The 23010-nt window shown below is 41.7% G+C and overlaps 2 protein-coding genes across 2 annotated transcripts; one reads left to right on the top strand and one right to left on the bottom strand.

The window, feature by feature from the left end:
- Positions 1 to 15680: 15680 nt before the first annotated feature.
- On the top strand, positions 15681 to 16499 carry LOC128689215 (pro-resilin-like). Its single transcript, XM_053777352.2, has 2 exons — positions 15681 to 15882; positions 16164 to 16499. Exons 1-2 carry the CDS (start codon positions 15698 to 15700, stop codon positions 16312 to 16314), a joined length of 336 nt encoding a protein of 111 aa, XP_053633327.2. The 5' UTR covers positions 15681 to 15697; the 3' UTR covers positions 16315 to 16499.
- Positions 16500 to 19034: 2535 nt separating this feature from the next.
- Positions 19035 to 19770, bottom strand: LOC138851652 (pro-resilin-like). Its single transcript, XM_070080988.1, has 2 exons — positions 19436 to 19770; positions 19035 to 19247 (listed from the first exon to the last, which is right to left on the bottom strand). The coding sequence occupies exons 1-2, from the start codon at positions 19699 to 19701 to the stop codon at positions 19094 to 19096; spliced, it is 420 nt and encodes a 139-aa protein (XP_069937089.1). The 5' UTR covers positions 19702 to 19770; the 3' UTR covers positions 19035 to 19093.
- Positions 19771 to 23010: the final 3240 nt, after the last annotated feature.

Genomic DNA, 23010 nt, shown 5'->3' with positions numbered 1-23010 from the left:
TAGTATGGTGTGTCGTGTGGTATATAGTGTGGTATGTAGTATGGTGTGTCGTGTGGTATATAGTGTGGTGTGTAGTATGGTGTGTCGTGTGGTACATAGTGTTGTATATAGTGTGGTGTGTCGTGTGGTATATAGTGTGGTATGTAGTATGGTGTGTCGTGTGGTATATAGTGTTGTATATAGTGTGGTGTGTCGTGTGGTATATAGTGTGGTGTGTCGTATGGTGTGTCGTGTGGTATATAGTGTGGTATGTAGTATGGTGTGTCGTGTGGTATATAGTGTGGTATGTAGTATGGTGTGTCGTGTGGTATATAGTGTGGTGTGTAGTATGGTGTGTCGTGTGGTATATAGTGTGGTGTGTAGTATGGTGTGTCGTGTGGTATATAGTGTGGTATGTAGTATGGTGTGTCGTGTGGTATATAGTGTGGTGTGTAGTATGGTGTGTCGTGTGGTATATAGTGTGGTATGTAGTATGGTGTGTCGTGTGGTATATAGTGTGGTGTGTAGTATGGTGTGTCGTGTGGTATATAGTGTGCTGTGTAGTATGGTGTGTCGTGTGGTATATAGTGTGGTGTGTAGTATGGTGTGTCGTGTGGTATATGGTATGGTATACAGTGTGGTATATAGTGTGGTGTGTAGTATGGTTTGTCGTGTGATATATTGTGGTATGTGGTGTGGTGTGTCGTGTGGTATATAGTGTTGTGTGTCGTGTGGTATATAGTGGTATATAGTGTGGTATATAGTGTTGTGTGTCGTGTGGTATATAGTGGTATATAGTGTGGTATATAGTGTTGTGTGTCGTGTGGTATATAGTGGTATATAGTGTGGTATATAGTGTTGTGTGTCGTGTGGTATATAGTGGTATATAGTGTGGTATATAGTGTGGTGTGTCGTGTGATATATACTGTGGTATATAGTGTGGTATATAGTGTGGTATAGTGTGGTATATAGTGTGGTGTATAGTGTGGTATATAGTGTGGTATACAGTGTGGTATATAATGTGGTATATAGTGTGGTATACAGTGTGGTATACAGTGTGGCATACAGTGTGGCATACAGTGTGGTATATAGTGTGGTATACAGTGTGGTATATAGTGTGGTATACAGCGTGGTATATAGTGTGGTTTACAGTGTGGTATATAGTGTGGTATACAGTGTGGTATATAGTGTGGTATACAGTGTGGTATACAGTGTGGTATACAGTGTGGTATATAGTATGGTATATAGTGTGGTATATAGTGTGGTATACAGTGTGGTATATAGTGTGGTATATAGAGTGGTATATAGTGCTGTATATAGTGTGGTATATAGTGTGGTATATAGTGTGGTATATAGTGTGGTATATAGTATGGTATATAGTGTGGTATACAGTGTGGTATATAGTGTGGTATACAGTGTGGTATATAGTGTGGTATATAATGTGGTATATAGTGTGGTATATAGAGTGGTATATAGTGTGGTATATAGTGTGGTATACAGTGTGGTATACAGTGTGGTATATAGTGTGGTACACAGTGTGGTATATAGTGTGGTATAAAGTGTGGTATACAGTGTGGTATGCAGCGTGGTATATAGGGTGGTATACAGTGTGGCATATAGAGTGGTATACAGTGTGGTATATAGTGTGGTATACAGTGTGGTATACAGTGTGGTATATAGTGTGGTATATAGAGTGGTATATAGTGCTGTATATAGTGTGGTATATAGTGTGGTATATAGTGTGGTATATAGTATGGTATATAGTGTGGTATACAGTGTGGTATATAGTGTGGTATACAGTGTGGTATATAGTGTGGTATATAGTGTGGTATATAGTGTGGTATATAGAGTGGTATATAGTGTGGTATATAGTGTGGTATAAAGTGTGGTATACAGTGTGGTATATAGTGTGGTACACAGTGTGGTATATAGTGTGGTATAAAGTGTGGTATACAGTGTGGTATGCAGTGTGGTATATAGTGTGGTAAACAGTGTGGTATATAGAGTGGTATACAGTGTGGTATATAGTGTGGTATACAGTGTGGTATACAGTGTGGTATATAGTGTGGTATACAGTGTGGTATACAGTGTGGTATATAGTGTGGTATATAGTGTGGTATATAGAGTGGTATATAGTGTGGTATATAGTGTGGTATACAGTGTGGTATATAGTGTGGTATATAGTATTGTATATAGTGTGGTATACAGTGTGGTATACAGTGTGGTATACAGTGTGGTATGCAGCGTGGTACATAGTGTGGTATACGGTGTGGTATATAATATGGTATATAGTGTGGTATACAGTGTGGTATATAGTGTGGTATATAGTGTGGTATACAGTGTGGAATATAGTGTGGTGTGGGGTGACGCACCACAGCCACACTTCTCAAAGATCATTAAAATCTCTTCGGAATAATAATTAAAATATCCCTAAAGTTTAAAAGCAAACATCTTACAAATGGCCGTGATACTGAATTTAAATTTAGCAGGTGACACAGAATACAGACTGGCTTACCACAGTGCTCTCTCTTGACGCGATGCGAAGCCTAGCGTCCAGACATATCACCATTTATTTCCTTGTCCAGATAAACAGCCTTTAAATACTTAACAAGATAAAGTTATTTTTTCATGCCTCCTCCAGAATAAATAATTTTTGACAATAGACGAATGGTTGTGAATTCAGAAATACAGCAACATAAATATTAACGCTTAGCGTCAACCGTGTAAATTGTAGATTCAGTGGAGTTGGTTAGGTTAGGTTAGGTTAGGTTAGGTTAGGTTAGGTTAGGTTAGGTTAGGTTAGGTTAGGTTAGGTTAGGTTAGGTTAGGTTAGGTTAGGTTAGGTTAGGTTAGGTTAGGTTAGATTAAGTAAGGTAAGGTAAGGTTAGCCAGGAAACAGGACAAGTGTTTCTTGACGCGGGTCTTAGTCATATGATGACCCTGCACTGGAGCTTTTGGTCATCTGACCGAGGCCTTCCGCTGGCTTACCCGTCCATCCCTTTAAAAATTATGGTTATAATTATAACCATCTTTGGAGTAGGTTGTGAGTGTTGCTGGAACTGCTTGTAACACATCACATGAGCAAACACCGGGTCAAATTTATTTTAGAAAACGTTTCGGTCCTGGGACCTTGATCAAGATCCCAGGACCGAAACGTTTCTTTTACCTCATCAGACATTGCCACATCTCTTTCAACACCCACCTGAGGGAATGATTACCTTATCTTATACTGTATCGACTTGATAAAGCCTCTGATGAATTGCTCAGCAATGATTAATGATGAACACACAAGTGTATGGCAATTAGCAATGTGGGGTCACGTAGAACTGTGTTATTATCATTATTATTATTATTATTATTATTATTAGTAGTAGTAGTAGTAGTAGTAGTAGTAGTAGTAGTAGTAGTTGTAGTAGTAGCAGCATTAGTATAATTATTTCATTATTATTGTTATTATTATTATGATTATTATCATTTCATGGGGAAGTACTAAGCCGGTAGCTAATTTAGTAAACTACATACAGTCGGTTAAGTCTCTATTTATTTGGCTCTTTGTGGGACTAAGTGCTGGTAGTGTGGGTGTGGCGTGTGGCGGCTGTGGCGTGTGGCTGTGACGTGTGGCGGCTGTGGTGTGTGGCTGTGGCGTGTGGCGGCTGTGGCGTGTGACTGTGGCGTGTGGCTGTAGTATGTGCTTGTGGCGTGGTGGGTGTGGTGAGAATCATGCATATTTAGATATGGATGGAGAGAGAGCGAACCGCTGGCTCGTCTTCCGTGTGATTGCCTATAACACTTCTCATGTTGCATAACTCTGGTTGTGATTCTTTCTCTGTCTCTCGCTCTCTCGTTCATGCACACACCACACTCGGCCATCCCCCGCTTTCCATGATGCTGCTGTGTCTCTCGTGTATAAGGAAACCACTTCAGGTACAGCAGTCTTAAACATGACTACAGAATATTTGTCAACAAATCGACCGATATAAGAGAAAGGGATCTTGATGCGACCACAAACAACGACCTCCAAACTACCTAACACTGCCTATCTGAGAGTAGTAAAGCTAACAGAATGCTAGACTTCCCAGCTAGAAACTTCTAGTCAGACTGAGGGACTGACCACCTCAAAACTACGTCGATTACGACTGATTACATCATATTTACATTTCTACTGCTTCTGCTGACTCCTCTGTACTTGACTGAAGAAGCTACTGTGTAGGCGAAACGTTACGGAATAGACACCTAACTGTTGCATATATGTCTTATCAACTTGTCGGTAGTGTATACCATTATTACATTTCCTCAATAAAGATTCCCATTTACATCACACTATATTGACTCTATGATGCATCTGTTATGCATTATCTTGAATATGTCGTCGAGTTTGGGTCCTTAAATTACGTAAATAAAGATATACTGGAGAGGGTACAGATAAGAGTTATTTACCAAACTCGTGCCATCACTCAGGAACAAACTTAATGAAGGGAATAAATGGCACGGTGATATCGACAAGATGTAGAAAAAGGCATTAATGTACAGTTCAGGACATTTATTAAAGGAAACGTTTCGCAACAGGATACTACGTTGATCAACAGGATATTACCCAGTCTGGAGACCATTGTAACGTGATGTTGACACGTCCTTCTCGAGCCCAACCCATCTCACTATAATTGTGCTACTACTTCTATCCCTGTATTTGGATATTTTTATCGGATACCTTTCAATCCTGACACCCGAAAATGTATCCAGTAAGATATCCTTTCAACCATGCTGTCGGTATCGATTCATCTTCTACTTTCAGTTTTGTGTGTTAGGATACAAAAAGTAACCGGACGAAAGGCGTCTCTTTCTGTAAAATGTCCTAGGTGGGAATACATGCCTTCATTTCACAACCTTTGACCTCCTTTTACGTATTCTTCTTGATATAAATCCAAAGTAGTGTGCTAGCCTTTTACTGACGCTTGAGCACTGTTGTTTTGGCTTCAGATTTCTGCTTACCATGACTCCCAGATTTTTTCACATTCTGTATGATCACGTTCTGCATCACTTATAAGACTAAGGGCTGTTTTCATTCCCAAAGACTAATGCTTTTCACTTTTTCCATACCAAACTGCATTTGCTACTTTTCGGTTCACGACGTTAACTTGTTCAGATCTTACTAAAATTCATTGGTATCCTCTTCCCAATATATTTATTTTCCTATCGTTTTGTCAGTAATATAAGTTTTGAACAACAAGGGTCCCAACACTGATCCTTCTGATACGCCACTTGTGACCGTCTCCATCCTTATTTCGCTCCATTTAAGCAGTCTGTACTCACTTCATAGCTCCTGGCCCCGCCTCTTCACTGGTCGCTATTAGGTCACTCTCCCTGCACCATGAGCTTTATCATACCTCTTCTTAAAGTTATGTATGGATCCTGCCGCCACTACATCGCTTCCCAAACTATTCCACTTACTGACTACTCTGTGACTGAAGAAATGCTTCCTAACATCTCCGTGATTCATTTGAGTCTTCAACTTCCAACTGTGTCCCCTTGTTGCTGTGTCCCATCTCTGGAACATTCTTTCTCTGTCCACCTTGTCATTTCCTCTCAGTATTTTATATGTCGTTATCATGTCCCCCCTATCTCTCCTGTCCTCCAGTGTCGTCAGGTTGATTTCCCTTAACCTCTCCTCGTAGGACATACCCCTTAGCTCTGGGACTAGTCTTGTTGCAAACCTTTGCACTTTCTCTAGTTTCTTTACGTGCTTGGCTAGGTGTGGGTTCCAAACTGGTGCCGCATACTCCAATATGCGCCTAACGTACACAGTGTACAGGGTCCTGAACGATTCCTTATTAAGATGTCGGAATGCTGTTCTTAGGTTTGCTAGACTCCCATATACTGGAGCAGTTATTTGGTTGATGTGCGCCTCAGGAGATGTTCCTGGTGTTATACTCACCCCAAGATCTTTTCCTTGAGTGAGGTTTGTAGTCTCTGGCCCCCCTAGATTGTACTTCGTCTGCGGTCTTCTTTGCCTTTCCCCAATCTTCATGACTTTGCACTTGGTGAGGTTGAACTCCAGGAGCCAATTGCTGGACCAGGCCTGCAGCCTGTCCAGATCCCTTTGTAGTTCTGCCTGTTCCTCGTCCGATTGAATTCTTCGCATCAACTTCACATCATCTGCAAACAGGGACACTTCGGAGTCTATTCCTTCCGCCATGTCGTTCACAAATACCAGAAACAGCACTGGTCCTAGGACTGACTCCTGTGAAACCCCACTCGTCATAGGCGCCCACTCTGATACCTCGCCACGTACCATGACTCGCTGCTGTCTTCCTGACAAGTATTCCCTAATCAATTGTAGTGCCGTCCCTATTATCCCTGCCTGATCCTACAGTTTTTGCACTAATCTCTTGTGTGGAACTGTGTCAAACGCCTTCTTACAGTCCAAGAAAATGCAATATACCCACCCCTCTCTCTCTCTTGTCTTACTGCTGTCACCCTGTCATAGAACTCCAGTAGGTTTGTGACACAGGGTTTCTCGTCCCTGAAACCGTGTTTCCTGCTGTTGATGAGCTCATTCCTTTCTAGGTGTTCCACCACTCTTCTCCTCATAATCCTCTCCATGACTTTGCATACTATACATGTCAGTGACACTGGTCTATAGTTTAGTGTTTCATGTCTGTATCCTGTTTTTAAAAAATTGGGACTACATTTGCTGTCTTCCATGCCTCAGGTAATCTCCCCGTTTCGATGGATGTGTTGAATATTGTTGTTAGAGGTATACATAGCGCCTCTGCTCCCTCTCTCAGGACCCACAGAGAGATGTTGTCCGGCCCCATCGCCTTTGAGGTATCTAGCTCACTCAGCAGCCTCTTCACTTCTTCCTCGGTTGTATGTATTGTGTCCAACACTTGGTGGTGAACCCCACCTCTCCGTCTTTCTGGAGTCCCTTCTGTCTCCTCTGTAAACACTTCTTTGAATCTCATGTTGAGTTCCTCTCATACTTCGCGGTTGTTTCTTGTTGTTTCTCCTCCTTCCTTCCTTAGCCTGATTATCTGGTCCTTGACTGTTGTTTTCCTCCTGATGTGGCTGTATAACAGCTTCTGGTCAGATTTGGTGTTCGCTGTTAATTCGTTTTCATACTGTCGTTGGGCCTCCCTTCTTGTGCATATTCATTTCTGGCTCTACGACTGCTCTCCTTACTCTCCTGGGTCCTTTGCCTTCTATACTTCTTCCATTTCCTAGCACACTTGGGTTTTGCCTCCCTGCACCTTTGGGTGAACCATGGGTTCATCCTGGCTTTTTCATTATTCCTGTTACCCTTGGGTACAAACCTCTCTTCAGCTTCCTTGCATATTGTTGTTACATATTCCATCATCTTGTTTACTGACTTCCCTGCCAGTTCTCTGTCCCACTGAACCCCGTTCAGAAAGTTCCTCATTCCCGCGTAGTCCCCTTTCTTGTAGTTTGGCTTCATTCGCCCGGCCCTTCCTGCTTTCCCCTCCACATATAACTCTACTGTGTACTGTGTATAATGTCCTGTGTTCACATATATCCAGTGTACTTGTATTAGGTAGTGTCAGTATGATACGACAAATTCTCACATTTTGTAAGTTTTCAGTTATTATTGTTGTTATATTCTTGTAGAAGTGATAAAACCCGTTCCTCTTTGGCGCCCTAAACAGCGAAGAGATTCGTGAATTGTCGTGGCGACGTCATCCAAATGCACAATGAACGTCGTGACGTGACAGTGTTCTCTGGAAGTATAAAAGACAAAGCGAAAATGTCTGCCCAGTAGTTCAGCTCTCTCCTCAAGACATCAAAGGCAGCTATGAAGGTATCCGCATGATGGCCTACTAGCAAGTTCAGTGACATTCGCTATTTGCGAAGTTCACCCATTCACTTATTCTCAAACCTGTCATAAGACATACGTAAACATTATGCACAGTCTGCGAGCCCATAACCGGGTGTCTTAGGCTCATGCCTTGTGTCTCAGGCTCATAAATGTATCCTGGTACCACGGCACATACCTGATACCCCAGCTCTCTGTAGGTCGAGGGCATGTTAGGGCTGCTTTTGTACACTACAGAAACACCAACTATAATCATCTTTCCCATCCTCCAACAGTTGTTTACTCCCAGTCGTCTCCTTTCAGACAGTGGCTCTGGTACTCTCTGTTGCGGTGATGGCAGCGGCCAGGGCAGCCCCTCAGGGCTACGGCGTCCCAGGTATTGGTGGGTCTGGAGGATATTCCTCTGCCCCCGCCAACTACAATTTCCAGTGGGACGTCAGCGACGCTGCTTCAGGCAATGACTACGGCCACGGAGAACAAGCAAGCAACGGGATCGTCCAGGGCAAGTGAGTTGAAAGGACCACTAACAGCTTTACAGGTCCAAGAAGCTCTCCGATATGTTCAGCACCTTATACCTGCTCATTGAGCATCAGTGTTGCTCTTCAGTTATTAGTCGATCCCCTTTTTTGCGATATTACGTTAAACTGCAAATGCACTATTATTGAAAGAATATTCCAGAAATATGTAATTATATATATAGTATATTCATACGTTGCTTCATATTCCTATGTAGACCTTAACAGAAGCACAAATATACACGGACACTGACTCTCGTGTTTCTACCACTTCTTCAGGTACTACGTGAGGCTGCCAGACACTCGTCTCCAGAATGTTGAGTACACCGCTGATGACTCCGGCTACCACCCCGTCGTCACCTACGAAGGCCAGGCCCAGTTTGGCGGCGGAGGTGGAAAGGGATCTTCTGGTCAAACCGGAGGCTACTACCCCTAGTTCGCAACAGAGATGGACTGATCTTCCGGCCCAGCTAGAGGCCGCTATCCCTATCCCACAGCGGAAATGGACAGAGGCTGCTGCCCCTGGCCCAGCAGGACGAGTCTCTATAGCTGTCTATGCCCTACGCTATCGTTTAAGCTTTGACCGTAGCGTTTATTGTTTGGACCTCATTATGCTGTAGAGAAAAAACTTATGAAGCACCTTCGTGCTACCCATAACATAAAAAACTATTCAAAATATCTATTGAATATGGATTTTCTTTTGCTTTATTCTAAATAAATCAAGCAAGTTTTGACAAAATATTTTGTACTGAGATTATAAGCGTGTAAATAAACAAATGGTAAAATATTTTGAAAAGTTTAGCTAACCTATTAATATTTTGTATTTTGTTTATATGAGGCTGTAGCGGAGATCATAAAAAACTACATCGGCAGCGGCTGTCAATTATATTGTGTGACATGGAGAAAGTCTTCTCATTACAGTATTTTAAAAATTAGATTTTAATAACTATTTTGTTAAAGAATTGTGAATTATGATAATGGTAAATAATAACGACGAGTTGGTAAGACACGTGTGGAACTTGACTGAAGAAGCCTACACAGGAGGCTTCTTCAGTCAAGTACAGAGGAGGCAGCAGAAGCAGTGGTGATGTAAAGACGATGTAATCAGTCCATATTACCCTTGAAGACGTAGTTCTGAGGTGATCAGTCCCTCAGCATGGAGAAGAGCGTTGCTCCATGGTCTGGAACAATGTGAATTATACTAAATAGACTGTTTAGAAAGCTATGTTAAAGTAAAAGGAAGTTCAAGTGATAATCCCAGTGACATAACACACACACACACACACACACACACACACACACACACACACACACACACACACACACACACACACACACACACACACACACACACACACACACACACACACACACACACACACACACACACACACACACACACACACACATAAAGACGGGGCCAGGAGCTGTGAATCGACCCCCGCAACCACAAGTGAGTACACACCTAGCAAACCTCAGAACAGCATTCCGACATCTTAATAAGGAATCGTTCAGGACCCTGTAAACCGAGTACGTTAGGCCCATACTGGAGTATGCGGCACCAGTTTGGAACCTACACCTAGCCAAGCACGTAAGCAAACTATAGAAAGTGCAAAGGTTTGCAACAAGACTAGTCCCAGAGCTAAGGGACCTACGAGGAGAGGTTAAGGGAAATCGACCTGACGACACCGGACGACAGGAGAGATAGTGGGATATGATAACGACTTATAAAATACTGAGAGGAATCGACAAGGTGGACAGAGATAGAATGTTCCAGAGATAGGACACAGCAACAAGGAGTCACAGTTGGAAGTTGAAGACTCAGATGAATCACAGGGATGTTGAGAAGTATTTCTTCAGTTACAGAGTAGTCAGGAAGTGGAATAGTTTGGGAAGCGATGTAGTAGCGGCAGGATCCATACACAGCTTTAAGAAGAGGTATGATAACGTTCATGGAGCAGGAAGATTGACCCAGTACCGGCCAGTGAAGAGGCGGGGCCAGGAGCTGTGAATCGACCCCTGCAACCACAACTAGGTGAGTACACACACATAACTAGTAACTACCGCTACACAAACACACACAATACTCAACAGGCCAAGTATCTATCGATAAGTGCCTTTCACAACAAGTAACAGCTACACCCACACACACACAATTAGGTGAGTACACACACACACACCTGCAACCACAATTAGGTGAGTACAGGCCAAGTGTCTATCGACAAGTGTTTTTGATAACTAGTAACAACAACAACAACTACTACTACTACTACTACTACTACTACTACTACTACTACTACCCCGTCTTTGGACACCACTGGTGTGGTGATTGCGGATGCGGACGCGGATGTGGATGTCTCATTTAGAAAAAAAATGAGGATGCGGATGCAGATGCGGATGTAAGAAATTGTGGGGATGTTCTGCGGATGCAGATGCGGATACGGATATCCGATACATCCCTACACCAGAGTACCCTTAAATTCCACTACCAGCACAATTATTATTATTATTATTATTATTATTATTATTATCACACTGGCCGATTCCCACCAAGGCAGGGTGGCCCGAAAAAGAAAAACTTTCACCATCATTCACTCCATCACTGTCTTGCCAGAAGGGTGCTTTACACTACAGTTTTTAAACTGCAACATTAACACCCCTCCTTCAGAGTGCAGGCACTGTACTTCCCATCTCCAGGACTCAAGTCCGGCATGCCGGTTTCCCTGAACCCCTTCATAAATGTTACTTTGCTCACACTCCAACAGCACGTCAAGTATTAAAAACCATTTGTCTCCATTCACTCCTATCAAACACGCTCACGCATGCCTGCTGGAAGTCCAAGCCCCTCGCACACAAAACCTCCTTTACCCCCTCCCTCCAACCTTTCCTAGGCCGACCCCTACCCCGCCTTCCTTCCACTACAGACTGATACACTCTTGAAGTTATTCTGTTTCGCTCCATTCTCTCTACATGTCCGAACCACCTCAACAACCCTTCCTCAGCCCTCTGGACAACAGTTTTGGTAATCCCGCACCTCCTCCTAACTTCCAAACTACGAATTCTCTGCATTATATTCACACCACACATTGCTCTCAGACATGACATCTCCACTGCCTCCAGCCTTCTCCTCGCTGCAACATTCATCACCCATGCTTCACACCCATATAAGAGCGTTGATAAAACTATACTCTCATACATTCCCCTCTTTGCCTCCAAGGACAAAGTTCTTTGTCTCCACAGACTCCTAAGTGCACCACTCACCCTTTTCCCCTCATCAATTCTATGATTCACCTCATCTTTCATAGACCCATCCGCTGACACGTCCACTCCCAAATATCTGAATACATTCACCTCCTCCATACTCTCTCCCTCCAATCTGATATCCAATCTTTCATCACCTAATCTTTTTGTTATCCTCATAACCTTACTCTTTCCTGTATTCACTTTCAATTTTCTTCTTTTACACACCCTACCAAATTCATCCACCAATCTCTGCAACTTCTCTTCAGAATCTCCCAAGAGCACAGTGCCATCAGCAAAGAGCAACTGTGACAACTCCCACTTTATGTGTGATTCTTTATCTTTTAACTCCACGCCTCTTGCCAAGACCCTCGCATTTACTTCTCTTACAACCCCATCTATAAATATATTAAACAACCACGGTGACATCACACATCCTTGTCTAAGGCCTACTTTTACTGGGAAATAATTTCCCTCTTTCCTACATACTCTAACTTGAGCCTCACTATCCTCGTAAAAACTCTTCACTGCTTTCAGTAACCTACCTCCTACACCATACACCTGCAACATCTGCCACATTGCCCCCCTATCCACCCTGTCATACGCCTTTTCCAAATCCATAAATGCCACAAAGACCTCTTTAGCCTTATCTAAATACTGTTCACTTATATGTTTCACTGTAAACACCTGGTCCACACACCCTCTACCTTTCCTAAAGCCTCCTTGTTCATCTGCTATCTTATTCTCCGTCTTACTCTTAATTCTTTCAATAATAACTCTACCATACACTTTACCAGGTATACTCAACAGACTTATCCCCCTATAATTTTTGCACTCTCTTTTATCCCCTTTGCCTTTATACAAAGGAACTATGCATGCTCTCTGCCAATCCCTAGGTACCTTACCCTCTTCCATACATTTATTAAATAATTGCACCAACCACTCCAAAACTATACCCCCACCTGCTTTTAACATTTCTATCTTTATCCCATCAATCCTGGCTGCCTTACCCCATTTCATTTTACCTACTGCCTCACGAACTTCCCCCACACTCACAACTGGCTCTTCCTCACTCCTACAAGATGTTGTTCCTCCTTGCCTTATACACGAAATCACAGCTTCCCTATCTTCATCAACATTTAACAATTCCTCAAAATATTCCCTCCATCTTCCCAATACCTCTAACTCTCCATTTAATAACTCTCCTCTCCTATTTTTAACTGACAAATCCATTTGTTCTCTAGGCTTTCTTAACTTGTTAATCTCACTCCAAAACTTTTTCTTATTTTCAACAAAATTTGTTGATAACATCTCACCCACTCTCTCATTTGCTCTCTTTTTACATTGCTTCACCACTCTCTTAACCTCTCTCTTTTTCTCCATATACTCTTCCCTTCTTGCATCACTTCTACTTTGTAAAAACTTCTCATATGCTAACTTTTTCTCCCTTACTACTCTCTTCACATCATCATTCCACCAATCGCTCCTCTTCCCTCCCGCACCCACTTTCCTGTAACCACAAACTTCTGCTGAACACTCTAACACTACATTTTTAAACCTACCCCATACCTCTTCGACCCCATTGCCTATGCTCTCATTAGCCCATCTATCCTCCAATAGATGCTTATATCTTACCCTAACTGCCTCCTCTTTTAGTTTATAAACCTTCACCTCTCTCTTCCCTGATGCTTCTATTCTCCTTGTATCCCATCTACCTTTTACTCTCAGTGTAGCTACAACTAGAAAGTGATCTGATATATCTGTGGCCCCTCTATAAACATGTACATCCTGAAGTCTACTCAACAGTCTTTTATCTACCAATACATAATCCAACAAACTACTGTCATTTCGCCCTACATCATATCTTGTATACTTATTTATCCTCTTTTTCTTAAAATATGTATTACCTATAACTAAACCCCTTTCTATACAAAGTTCAATCAAAGGGCTCCCATTATCATTTACAACTGGCACCCCAAACTTACCTACCACACGCTCTCTAAAAGTTTCTCCTACTTTAGCATTCAGGTCCCCTACCACAATTACTCTCTCACTTGGTTCAAAGGCTCCTATACATTCACTTAACATCTCCCAAAATCTCTCTCTCTCCTCTGCATTCCTCTCTTCTCCAGGTGCATTCACGCTTATTATGACCCACTTCTCGCATCCAACCTATACTTTAATCCACATAATTCTTGAATTTACACATTCATATTCTCTTTTCTCCTTCCATAACTGATCATTCAACATTACTGCTACCCCTTCCTTTGCTCTAACTCTCTCAGATACTCCAGATTTAATCCCATTTATTTCCCCCCACCGAAACTCCCCTAGCCCCTTCAGCTTTGTTTCGCTTAGGGCCAGGACATCCAACTTCTTTTCATTCATAACATCAGCAATCATCTGTTTCTTGTCATCCGCACTACATCCACGCACATTTAAGCATCCCAGTTTTATAAAGTTTTTCTTCTTCTCTTTTTTAGTAAATGTCTACAGGAGAAGGGGTTACTAGCCCATTGCTCCCGGCATTTTAGTCGCCTCATACGACACGCATGGCTTACGGAGGAAAGATTCTTTTCCACTTCCCCATGGACAATAGAAGAAATAAAGAGGAACAAGAGCTATTTAGAAAAAAGGAGAAAAACCTAGATGTATGTATATATATATGCATGTGTGTGTCTGTGAAGTGTGACCAAAGTGTAAGTAGGAGTAGCAAGATATCCCTGTTATCTAGCGTGTTTATGAGACAGAAAAAGAAACCAGCAATCCTACCATCATGCAAAACAGTTACAGGTTTCTGTTTCACAGTCATCTGGCAGGACGGTAGTACTTCCCTGGGTGGTTGCTGTCTACCAACCTACTACCTATTATTATTATTATTATTATTATTATTATTATTATTATTATTATTATTATTATTATTATTATTATTATTATTGACTTAAAGGTATTCTTGACTTAATAGGTATTGCTTGACTTAAAGGTATTTTTGACTTAATAGGTATTGCTTGACTTAATAGGTATTGCTTGACTTAAAGGTATTCTTGATTTAATAGGTATTGCTTGACTTAAAGGTATTCTTGACTTAATAGGTATTGCTTGACTTAATAGGTATTGCTTGACTTAAAGGTATTCTTGACTTAATAGGTATTGCTTGACTTAAAGGTATTTTTGACTTAATAGGTATTGCTTGACTTAATAGGTATTGCTTGACTAAATAATTCTGAACAGACAAGAATGTGAGAAAATAAAGACGATCCGGTGAGACTGAAACTTCTCTGTTTCACCAGCAACAGAGACTTAGAGAAAAGTTAATCTCGAGTGCGCCCCTTCTTGTGTTAACTCCTGGCAGTTGGATAAATACAGTTTGAGGGTCTCTCTCTATCTCTCTCTCTCTCTCTTTCTCTCTCTCTCTCTCTCTCTGCTATTCTCTGCCAGTTTCGTTTTTTCTTCAGGAATTTTATCATGACAATTTTAAATGTAAATAATAATCAAAGGAACATCCTTCAGACTGTTTAAAATTCTCTGGTTTTCCATGACGGTGACTTGTGCCAGGTATTATTTTCTTACAAGGTGTGGACAGTGTCTGGAGTACATGCATTGGGAACATTGCCTAAGTGTATTATGCACAGAATTAGCTAAATTCTCTTATTTGTCAAGAATTTTCTCTTATCAAAACGCTATATCTTTTGTAGTCTCGTGACACCGTCAGTGATGACGAGTCTTGGATTGTTGTAATGACGTCATCCAAGTCTTCTTCCGTGAAGTGACTTGCCAGTTTTCTTTGGAAATATAAAAGACGGAGCGAGGATGTCTGGCTATCAGTTCATCTCCGTCTCAAGATATCAGACACAACTATGAAGGTACTTTACCGCAGCTGGCACGACACCGAGTATAAGATTCGCTATTTAGCATAGGCCTAGATGTTCATGATGTCCACCCAATTGAGTTCATTTCTAACTTAAGAAACTGTATTACTATACGCAGTATACGATCTCCTACCTAGTACCTAAACATTCTCTAGGTTCTTACCCTTAACATTGCATTTGCTCACTACAGAAATATCCATCATACTCACTTGTTTACTGTTATTCTCTCCCTTCAGACAGTGGCTCTGGTACTCTCTGTTGTGGTGATGGCAGCGGCCAGGGCAGCCCCTCAGGGCTACGGCGTCCCAGGTATTGGTGGGTCTGGAGGCTCTGGGGACCAATATTCCTCTGCCCCCGCCAACTACAATTTCCAGTGGGACGTCAGCGACGCTGCTTCAGGCAATGACTACGGCCACGGAGAACAAGCAAGCAACGGGATCGTCCAGGGCAAGTGAGTTGAAAGGACCACTAACAGCTTTACAGGTCCAAGAAGCTCTCCTATATGTTCAACACCTTACAGCTGTTTATTGAGCATGAGTGTTTCTCTTCAGCTATTAGTCGATCCCCTTTTTTGCGATATTACGTTAAACTGCAAATGCACTATTATTGAAAGAATATTCTAGAAATATGTAAGGATATATATTCATACGTTGCTTTATATTCTTATGTAGACCCTAACACAAGCACAAACATACACGGACACTGACTCCAGTGTTTCTACCACTTCTTCAGGTACTACGTGAGACTGCCAGACACTCGTCTCCAGAATGTGGAGTACACCGCTGATGACTCCGGCTACCACCCCGTCGTCACCTACGAAGGCCAGGCCCAGTTTGGCGGCGGAGGTGGATCTTCTGGTCAAGCCGGAGGCTACTACCCATAGAAGCAGTGGAAAAAGACGGATCTTCTGGTCAAGCCGGAAGCTGTTACCCTTAGAAGCAGTGGAAAAAGACGGATCTTCTGGTCAAGCCGGAGGCCCAGCTTCATGAACCTCTATAACCGTCTAAGCTCTTTATCTGCATTTATATTTCAGCTGTAGTGCCCTTCTTGTCCTGATCTTTGTATTATAAAATACTTCCAATGTGCTCTTAATATTTTTTTTTATATTATGTACAGAATAAGTCAAGCAGGTTTTGACAAACAATTTAGTATCAAGTTTATACATGAGTAAATAAACGAATATAAAAAAATTAGCGAGTAATTTCGAGAACCTTTGTGTGTATCGTTCAAAACCGTAGTCCTTTTCATGAACCCGTTAAAATATCATACAAATTGGCACTTGACATCAGTTCTTTTCAGTGTCGGGTAAAAAGTTTCCCTGCAGCTATATATGTTGCCAAAAATTAGTATATTAATATGGCTGGAAGGTTGAGAAAGATGTATTCCCTTTTGCTATTGGCCAGGACGAGTTATATCATATATCAGCGAAAGTGACGTTCCAGGTGACCCCCATTCGTTTGAATAAATGATTTAGAAAATCGACAAGTTGATAAGTGAGACACATTGTGCAACATTTGGATATCTTGATATCTTCATCAAAATCCCCAAATGTTACTCAAGTGTCTCATTTATGGCCTCATTAATCCTATTCAATCACGCACTTGGCAACGCCAATGACACCAGATCTCGTTTTCAACTTAAAAGCGAGAGGCTCCTTTCTCCACCATTCACCCACACATCTTCGCCATCTTATCCCTATTCTTCTTTCCCTTGATCTCCTTTCATCTGCTCTTCTTTCTCACTTCGTTTCTCCCCCTCACCTACCATATACCTTCCTCTCCTGTCTCCGCCTCTCTTCCTTCCCATCTTTTCCCTGGATAAAACTGCTCGATGCAAACAACGTTTGCATCGGAAAAAACGAATATCGAAAGAGAAAACATACCAAAAAGAATAAAAGAGGAAATAATTAAACCAAAGAAACTGCAATGACAAAACAACTAGTCGAGATCACAAGCCACAACCATAACCAACATCAAAGCCGGCAATAACTACATGCAGTTACACAGAGAGAGAGAGAGAGAGGTCTCTTTCTGTAAACTAGTATTTGAAAGGAAAATTACACAGGTCAAAAAATCCAGTTAATTAAAATAGGTCAGGAGCAACAAAACAACGATATTACCCTTAACTAACAGTAGCAACAGAACAACTAAGAGCACCAAGGAAGAGGTTTCGATATTCGCTTCGCCTTTCAGTTCTACAGTTACAACCGATAAAGTTCTGCATATACTCGGCTTTCAAAAACGTCCTTCGGAGACCTGAATCTGCCACACAAAATACAAAAACGGGCAGCCATGACACACTGTACTTCCTAGAGAAGCTGAACATCAACAAATCAAACTGGCTCGATAAACTAGAAAATAAATTGTTTATCTAATAACAGTAATGTTAACTAATAGATACAAGAAAGCAAAGTGACAAGCATCTGGAAACTAACGAAGTTCCTCCAACAAAACTACGTCTTGATGCGACACATAGGCAACAGTTAGGTATCTTTATTTCGAAACTTTTCGCCTACTCAGTAGGCTTCTTCAGTCGAGTACAGAAAGTAGGCAGGAGCAGTAGAGATGTGAAGACGATGTAATCAGTCCATCACCCTTGAAGACGTAGTTTTGAGGTGGTCAGTCCCTCAGTCTGAAGAAGAGTTATGCTCCAAAGTCTGGAACAAAGGGTGATGGACTCAGTATATCGTTTTTGCATTCCTACTGCTTCTGCTGCCTCTTCTGTACTCGACTGAAGAAGCCTACTGAGTAGGCGAAACGTTTCGGAATAAATTACCAAATTGTTGCACATGTTTCTTACCAATCAATAGCAAGAGGAGATAAAACCTCTGTAAACATTTGCTGTCTCAGTAGCTTAATATATCAAAAATGCTGTTATTGTTTTTCATAGACTTTGTATCGTATGCGAATATTTCATTTTTTTTATTATAGTTACACCTCGAGATCATTTGTGCAAATTTTGAAAATGCCAATACTCGTCAGTTTTTTATATGTCAATTACACATTTTTTTTTTTTTTTGTTTACCTTTTGTCCTTAGCGTGAATTCTTCGATTTTATTTTGGTATTATGTGGAATTTTCTTTTGAGTTTTCCTGTCTCTCTTTTTATCTTTCTTTGTCTATGTCCGTAACAGTATGTGGGTTAAGTATAGGTTTCCATACTACCTTAGTTTCATGTATTTATCTTTTCTGTCTATGGTCTTAACCATTAGATTTGCTATCCAAGTTGGTCTGGTTGTTTTTATCTTCTCGTTTTACCCCTCATACTTTTCATTCTTTTCATTTATCTCACAATTCATCTATATCACTCTTATTTATCAAGTTCCATCTAGGAAAGAATAGGAGAGATAACAATAGCTGCTAGTCAGGAAACAGTTTGAGTGGTACATACAAAGACTTCAGAAAACACAGACTAAGTGGCTGACTAAATACTCTGGACTGTGTTCTGACAATTATTTATTTACACATGAATCAACGAAGTACAAAATATTTATCAAAACCTGCTTGATTTATTTGGTACATGATATAGTATATATATATATATATATATATATATATATATATATATATATATATATAACTGCTAATGAGACTGGTAGCACAGAGCTAGGCATGAAGTAGCCTCCGGCTTAACCATAACATCCTTGTGCACCTCCGCTGCGGACTAGGGGTAGTAGCCTCCAGCTTGACCAGATCCCTTTCCACCTCCGCCACCAAACTGGGCCTGGCCTTCGTAGGTGACGACGGGGTGGTAGCCGGAGCCGTCAGCGGTGTACTCCACATTCTGGAGACGAGTGTCTGGCAGCCTCACGTAGTACCTGAAGGAGAGAAAGAAAAAGGAGTTTAGGTGTGTGAACGACTACATACATACATATATAAATATATATCTTTATATATAATTAGAATATTCTACTAGTACTACAGGTATTTACAAGGAGCGACAAAAAAAAATATCGGTAGAAATTAATTGATTTCTGTAAAGCTGTTAGTGATGGCTTTACTTCACCTGCCCTGGACGACCCCGTTGTTTGCTTGTTCTCCGTGGCCGAAGTCATTGCCTGAAGTAGAATCGCTTACTTCCCACTGGAAGTTGTAGTTGGCGGGGGCAGAGGCATACTGGTCCCCGGATCCTCCAGACCCACCAACACCTGGGACGCCATAGCCCTGAGGGGCCGCCCTGGCCGCCGCCATCACCGCCACAGAGAGTACCAGAGCCACTGTCTGAAGGGAGAGAATAGAAGTACTTGTATTGAAGGATGGTGAAAGTGACATTAGTTGACGATTCTGTTGTATACAAGAACAGTTTAACCTAGCCTCGATCTACGTAGTGATGGAGAACCAGATATGGGCAAGATCACCAGGGTATTGACCCACTGAAAATAAGTGAAGGCTTGCAGTATCAGACATGGAGTCCGGGCACCAGTTATGGTCATAAAGATGCAGAATATGCCAGAGTAAAGATCGTAAAAATAAATTATTATGTTTATGCAAGTCGCTAAATCTCAGCCAATTCGCTGGTCAGGCAGCCAACGGATACCTTCATGTCTGCCTTTGATGTCTGGAGGAGATGAACTACTGCTCAAACGTCCTCGCTGCCGCTTTTATACTTGCAGAGAAAACTGTGACGTCACGACGGAAAAGGAGACTTCGCACGACGCCATTTTAATAATTCGCAGCTTTCACTGTTGTTTGTGGAAGAAACAAAACACAGCACCGGCATAAAAAGCGCAATAAATAAAGTCACTACTTGACGGCTAAGACAATTTGGTTTTTCGATATATAATACACAGTACATGTTCACGGGGCATGAAGCATGTGCGTTGGATATATTACATGTACCAGACAAGTTACATGTACGCTTGCCATAATACACGTACACTAGAGATAATATATATTGATCAGTATATAACAGATGGACAGCGGACATTATTCAACCCTCTTGTGATCCAACTGTAGTAAGTCATCACTTGTTATCAGTCATCACTTGTTATCAGTCATCACTTATTATCAGTTATCATTTCTTATCACTTGTTATCAGTTATCACCTGTTGTCAGTCATCACTTGTTATCAGTTATCACTTGCTATCAGTTATCAGTTTCAAATTTAGGTTGGATAAGTACATGAGTGGGAGGGGTTGGATTTGAATGGGACTTGCACATCAGACCTTATTTCTTGGGTAGCATTGAAAATTGGGTTGGGCAAATGTTTGGTTAGTGGGATGAATTGTAAAGGACCTGCCTAGTATGGGCCAACAGGCCTGCTGCAGTGTTCCTCCTTTCTTATGTTCTTATCATTTCTTATCACTTGTTATCAGTTATCACTTGTTGTCAGTCATCACTTGTTATCAGTCATCATTTGCTATCAATTATCACCTGTCATGGGTCATCACTCGCTATCAGTCATCGCTTGCTATCAAGGGCAATACAGATTCATTTTTTTTCTAAGTCCAACTAGCTTGAGGAGAAAACAAGGTACAGCCTCACCGGTTCGTCATTTCCTCATAATCTTGCAGATTCGTGAGCATGTTGCAACAAAGACACGTCTTCCTTGACTAGTAAAGCAACTTGCTTCTCCATGTCTGCGTCCTAAAAGCCTTTATCTTCATGATAGTTCCCTTCAATCAATGTTTTAGACATGACTGCCTTCGCTGTTCCACCGTTCTGTCATGTGGTTACTAGTTGAGTCTGACATTCTCAAAGACCTTAAAGAGTGAGATACTTGTGCAACATTTGGAATCTTTATTGAGGAAACGTTTTGCCACACAGTGGCTTCATCAGTCCAATACAAAGATCGGTGGAAATAGAGGAGTTTGAGATAATCAGTCCCTCAGCCTGATGGACTGAACACATCGATTCCAGGCTGAGGGACTGATTACCTCTACCTCCTCCTCTATTTCCAACGATCTTCTTTGTATTAGACTGATGAAGCCACCATGTAGCGAAACGTTCCCTCAATACAGATTTCCAAAATGTTGCACGAGTGTTTCACTCTTCATCTATTACGCTAATTTATCCAGCTCAACATTCTTAGGAAAGTTCTTTCATTATGTTTATCAGAAACACCACCTACTTAGCAACACAAGAGTCACGTGATCCGTTGTTTACCTGCCCTCATCCCAAAATGTCGTTCTTCAGGCCACCAAATGTGACTCACACCCCTCTCTCTGCCTGTGTACTGTCTTTCTAACCTCTGTATGTAAGAAGTGTTCTAGTGTTTGTTGACGTGTGTTCCTAATACAATTTGTCAATATCGATCACCAAGGTTTATACCATCAGCTGGTACCCTTCATCCTCTCCTTCAGTATATTCACTTCTGTGTCTGCAGTCGCCCCTGTGAGAGACACTACGTGCTTGACTATATTCAGGATTTACGATTATTATGGGAACAAAATCTTACTCTTTCGTTTTGTTCAGAAGTTGTGATTTATTTATTCTGTTTGACGTATTTTTCTGCCTCGCCAGTGTAACTTAGTTGGTAGGAATTCTGGAGACCTTGTATGGATGAATATAAAATTAATATCAATTTTTAAAGGGGTGGACCGATAAGCTAGCGGAAGGCCTCGGTCAGACGACAAAAAGCTCCAGCGGCGGGTCATCATACAACTAAAACCCGAGTCAGGAAACACCTCTCCTGTTTCCTGACGAGTCTTATCTAACCTTGTATAGACAATGGGGCTTTAAAATCTTCTACTGCCTGCCTTTCTTACGAACTTCCATCCTCCTCTCTCGTCTTCTGCCCACAGTCCTCATCCATCTATCTTCTACAATTCCCATTTTACATAACCCATAACCTCTTCCAAATATCAATCTCGAATTCTATCCATTATTAATGACTCCCTCTCTTCCTCTGACGAGACTCAGGATACCTCCAGCTAATCATGCCCAGTTGCAAACCACTCATGAATCACTCACCTGCAGTAAATTGTCTCTCCACTACACAAATAACCCACACATAGGAGAGAGAAGCTCATGGCGACGTTTCGGTCCGATTTGGATCATTTGCAATTCACATTTGTAAATGATCCAAGTCGGACCGAAATGTTCTTGTATGCTTCTCTCTCAAACGTGTGGGTTATTTCTGCATTGTTCCAGTCACGGTACTGTGCTTTTTTTTGTTTTTAATGGCTCACCACTACTATTATCTAGTGTTGTCCTTTCCAGTTCTTCCACCAAAGAATACTCTTAAGCTCCATACCACAGATTCAACTCCTCCTACCCTTTCCCTCTTCCTCCACCTCCCGAAATACACCCTCAACTCCCCTGCATCCCATCACCCAACTTCGCTCTCAACTCCCTTGCATCCCATAACCCAACTACGCCCTCAACAATCCCTGCATCTTATCACCCAATTATGCCACCAACCCCATCTCCTCCACCTGGCCTACTGCTGCCCCATCCACCAAATCATATATGCACCGACTAGCGTTAGACTAATTGTGTTGTTCCCTTGTTACCTCCCTAAACGATAGTGAGAGTTCGGAATTGTTGTGGCTACATCATCCAAAGGTTCAGTCCACGTCATGACGTGGTTTTCTTTGGAAGTATAAAAAGCAGAGCAAGGATGTCACTCCAGCAGTTCAG

The sequence above is a fragment of the Cherax quadricarinatus genome, unplaced genomic scaffold (assembly GCF_038502225.1).
Source record: "Cherax quadricarinatus isolate ZL_2023a unplaced genomic scaffold, ASM3850222v1 Contig1416, whole genome shotgun sequence".
NCBI classification, from domain to species: domain Eukaryota; kingdom Metazoa; phylum Arthropoda; class Malacostraca; order Decapoda; family Parastacidae; genus Cherax; species Cherax quadricarinatus.
The sequence above is the reverse complement of the archived record's forward strand: the minus strand, read 5'-3'. Positions and strand labels throughout refer to the sequence as shown.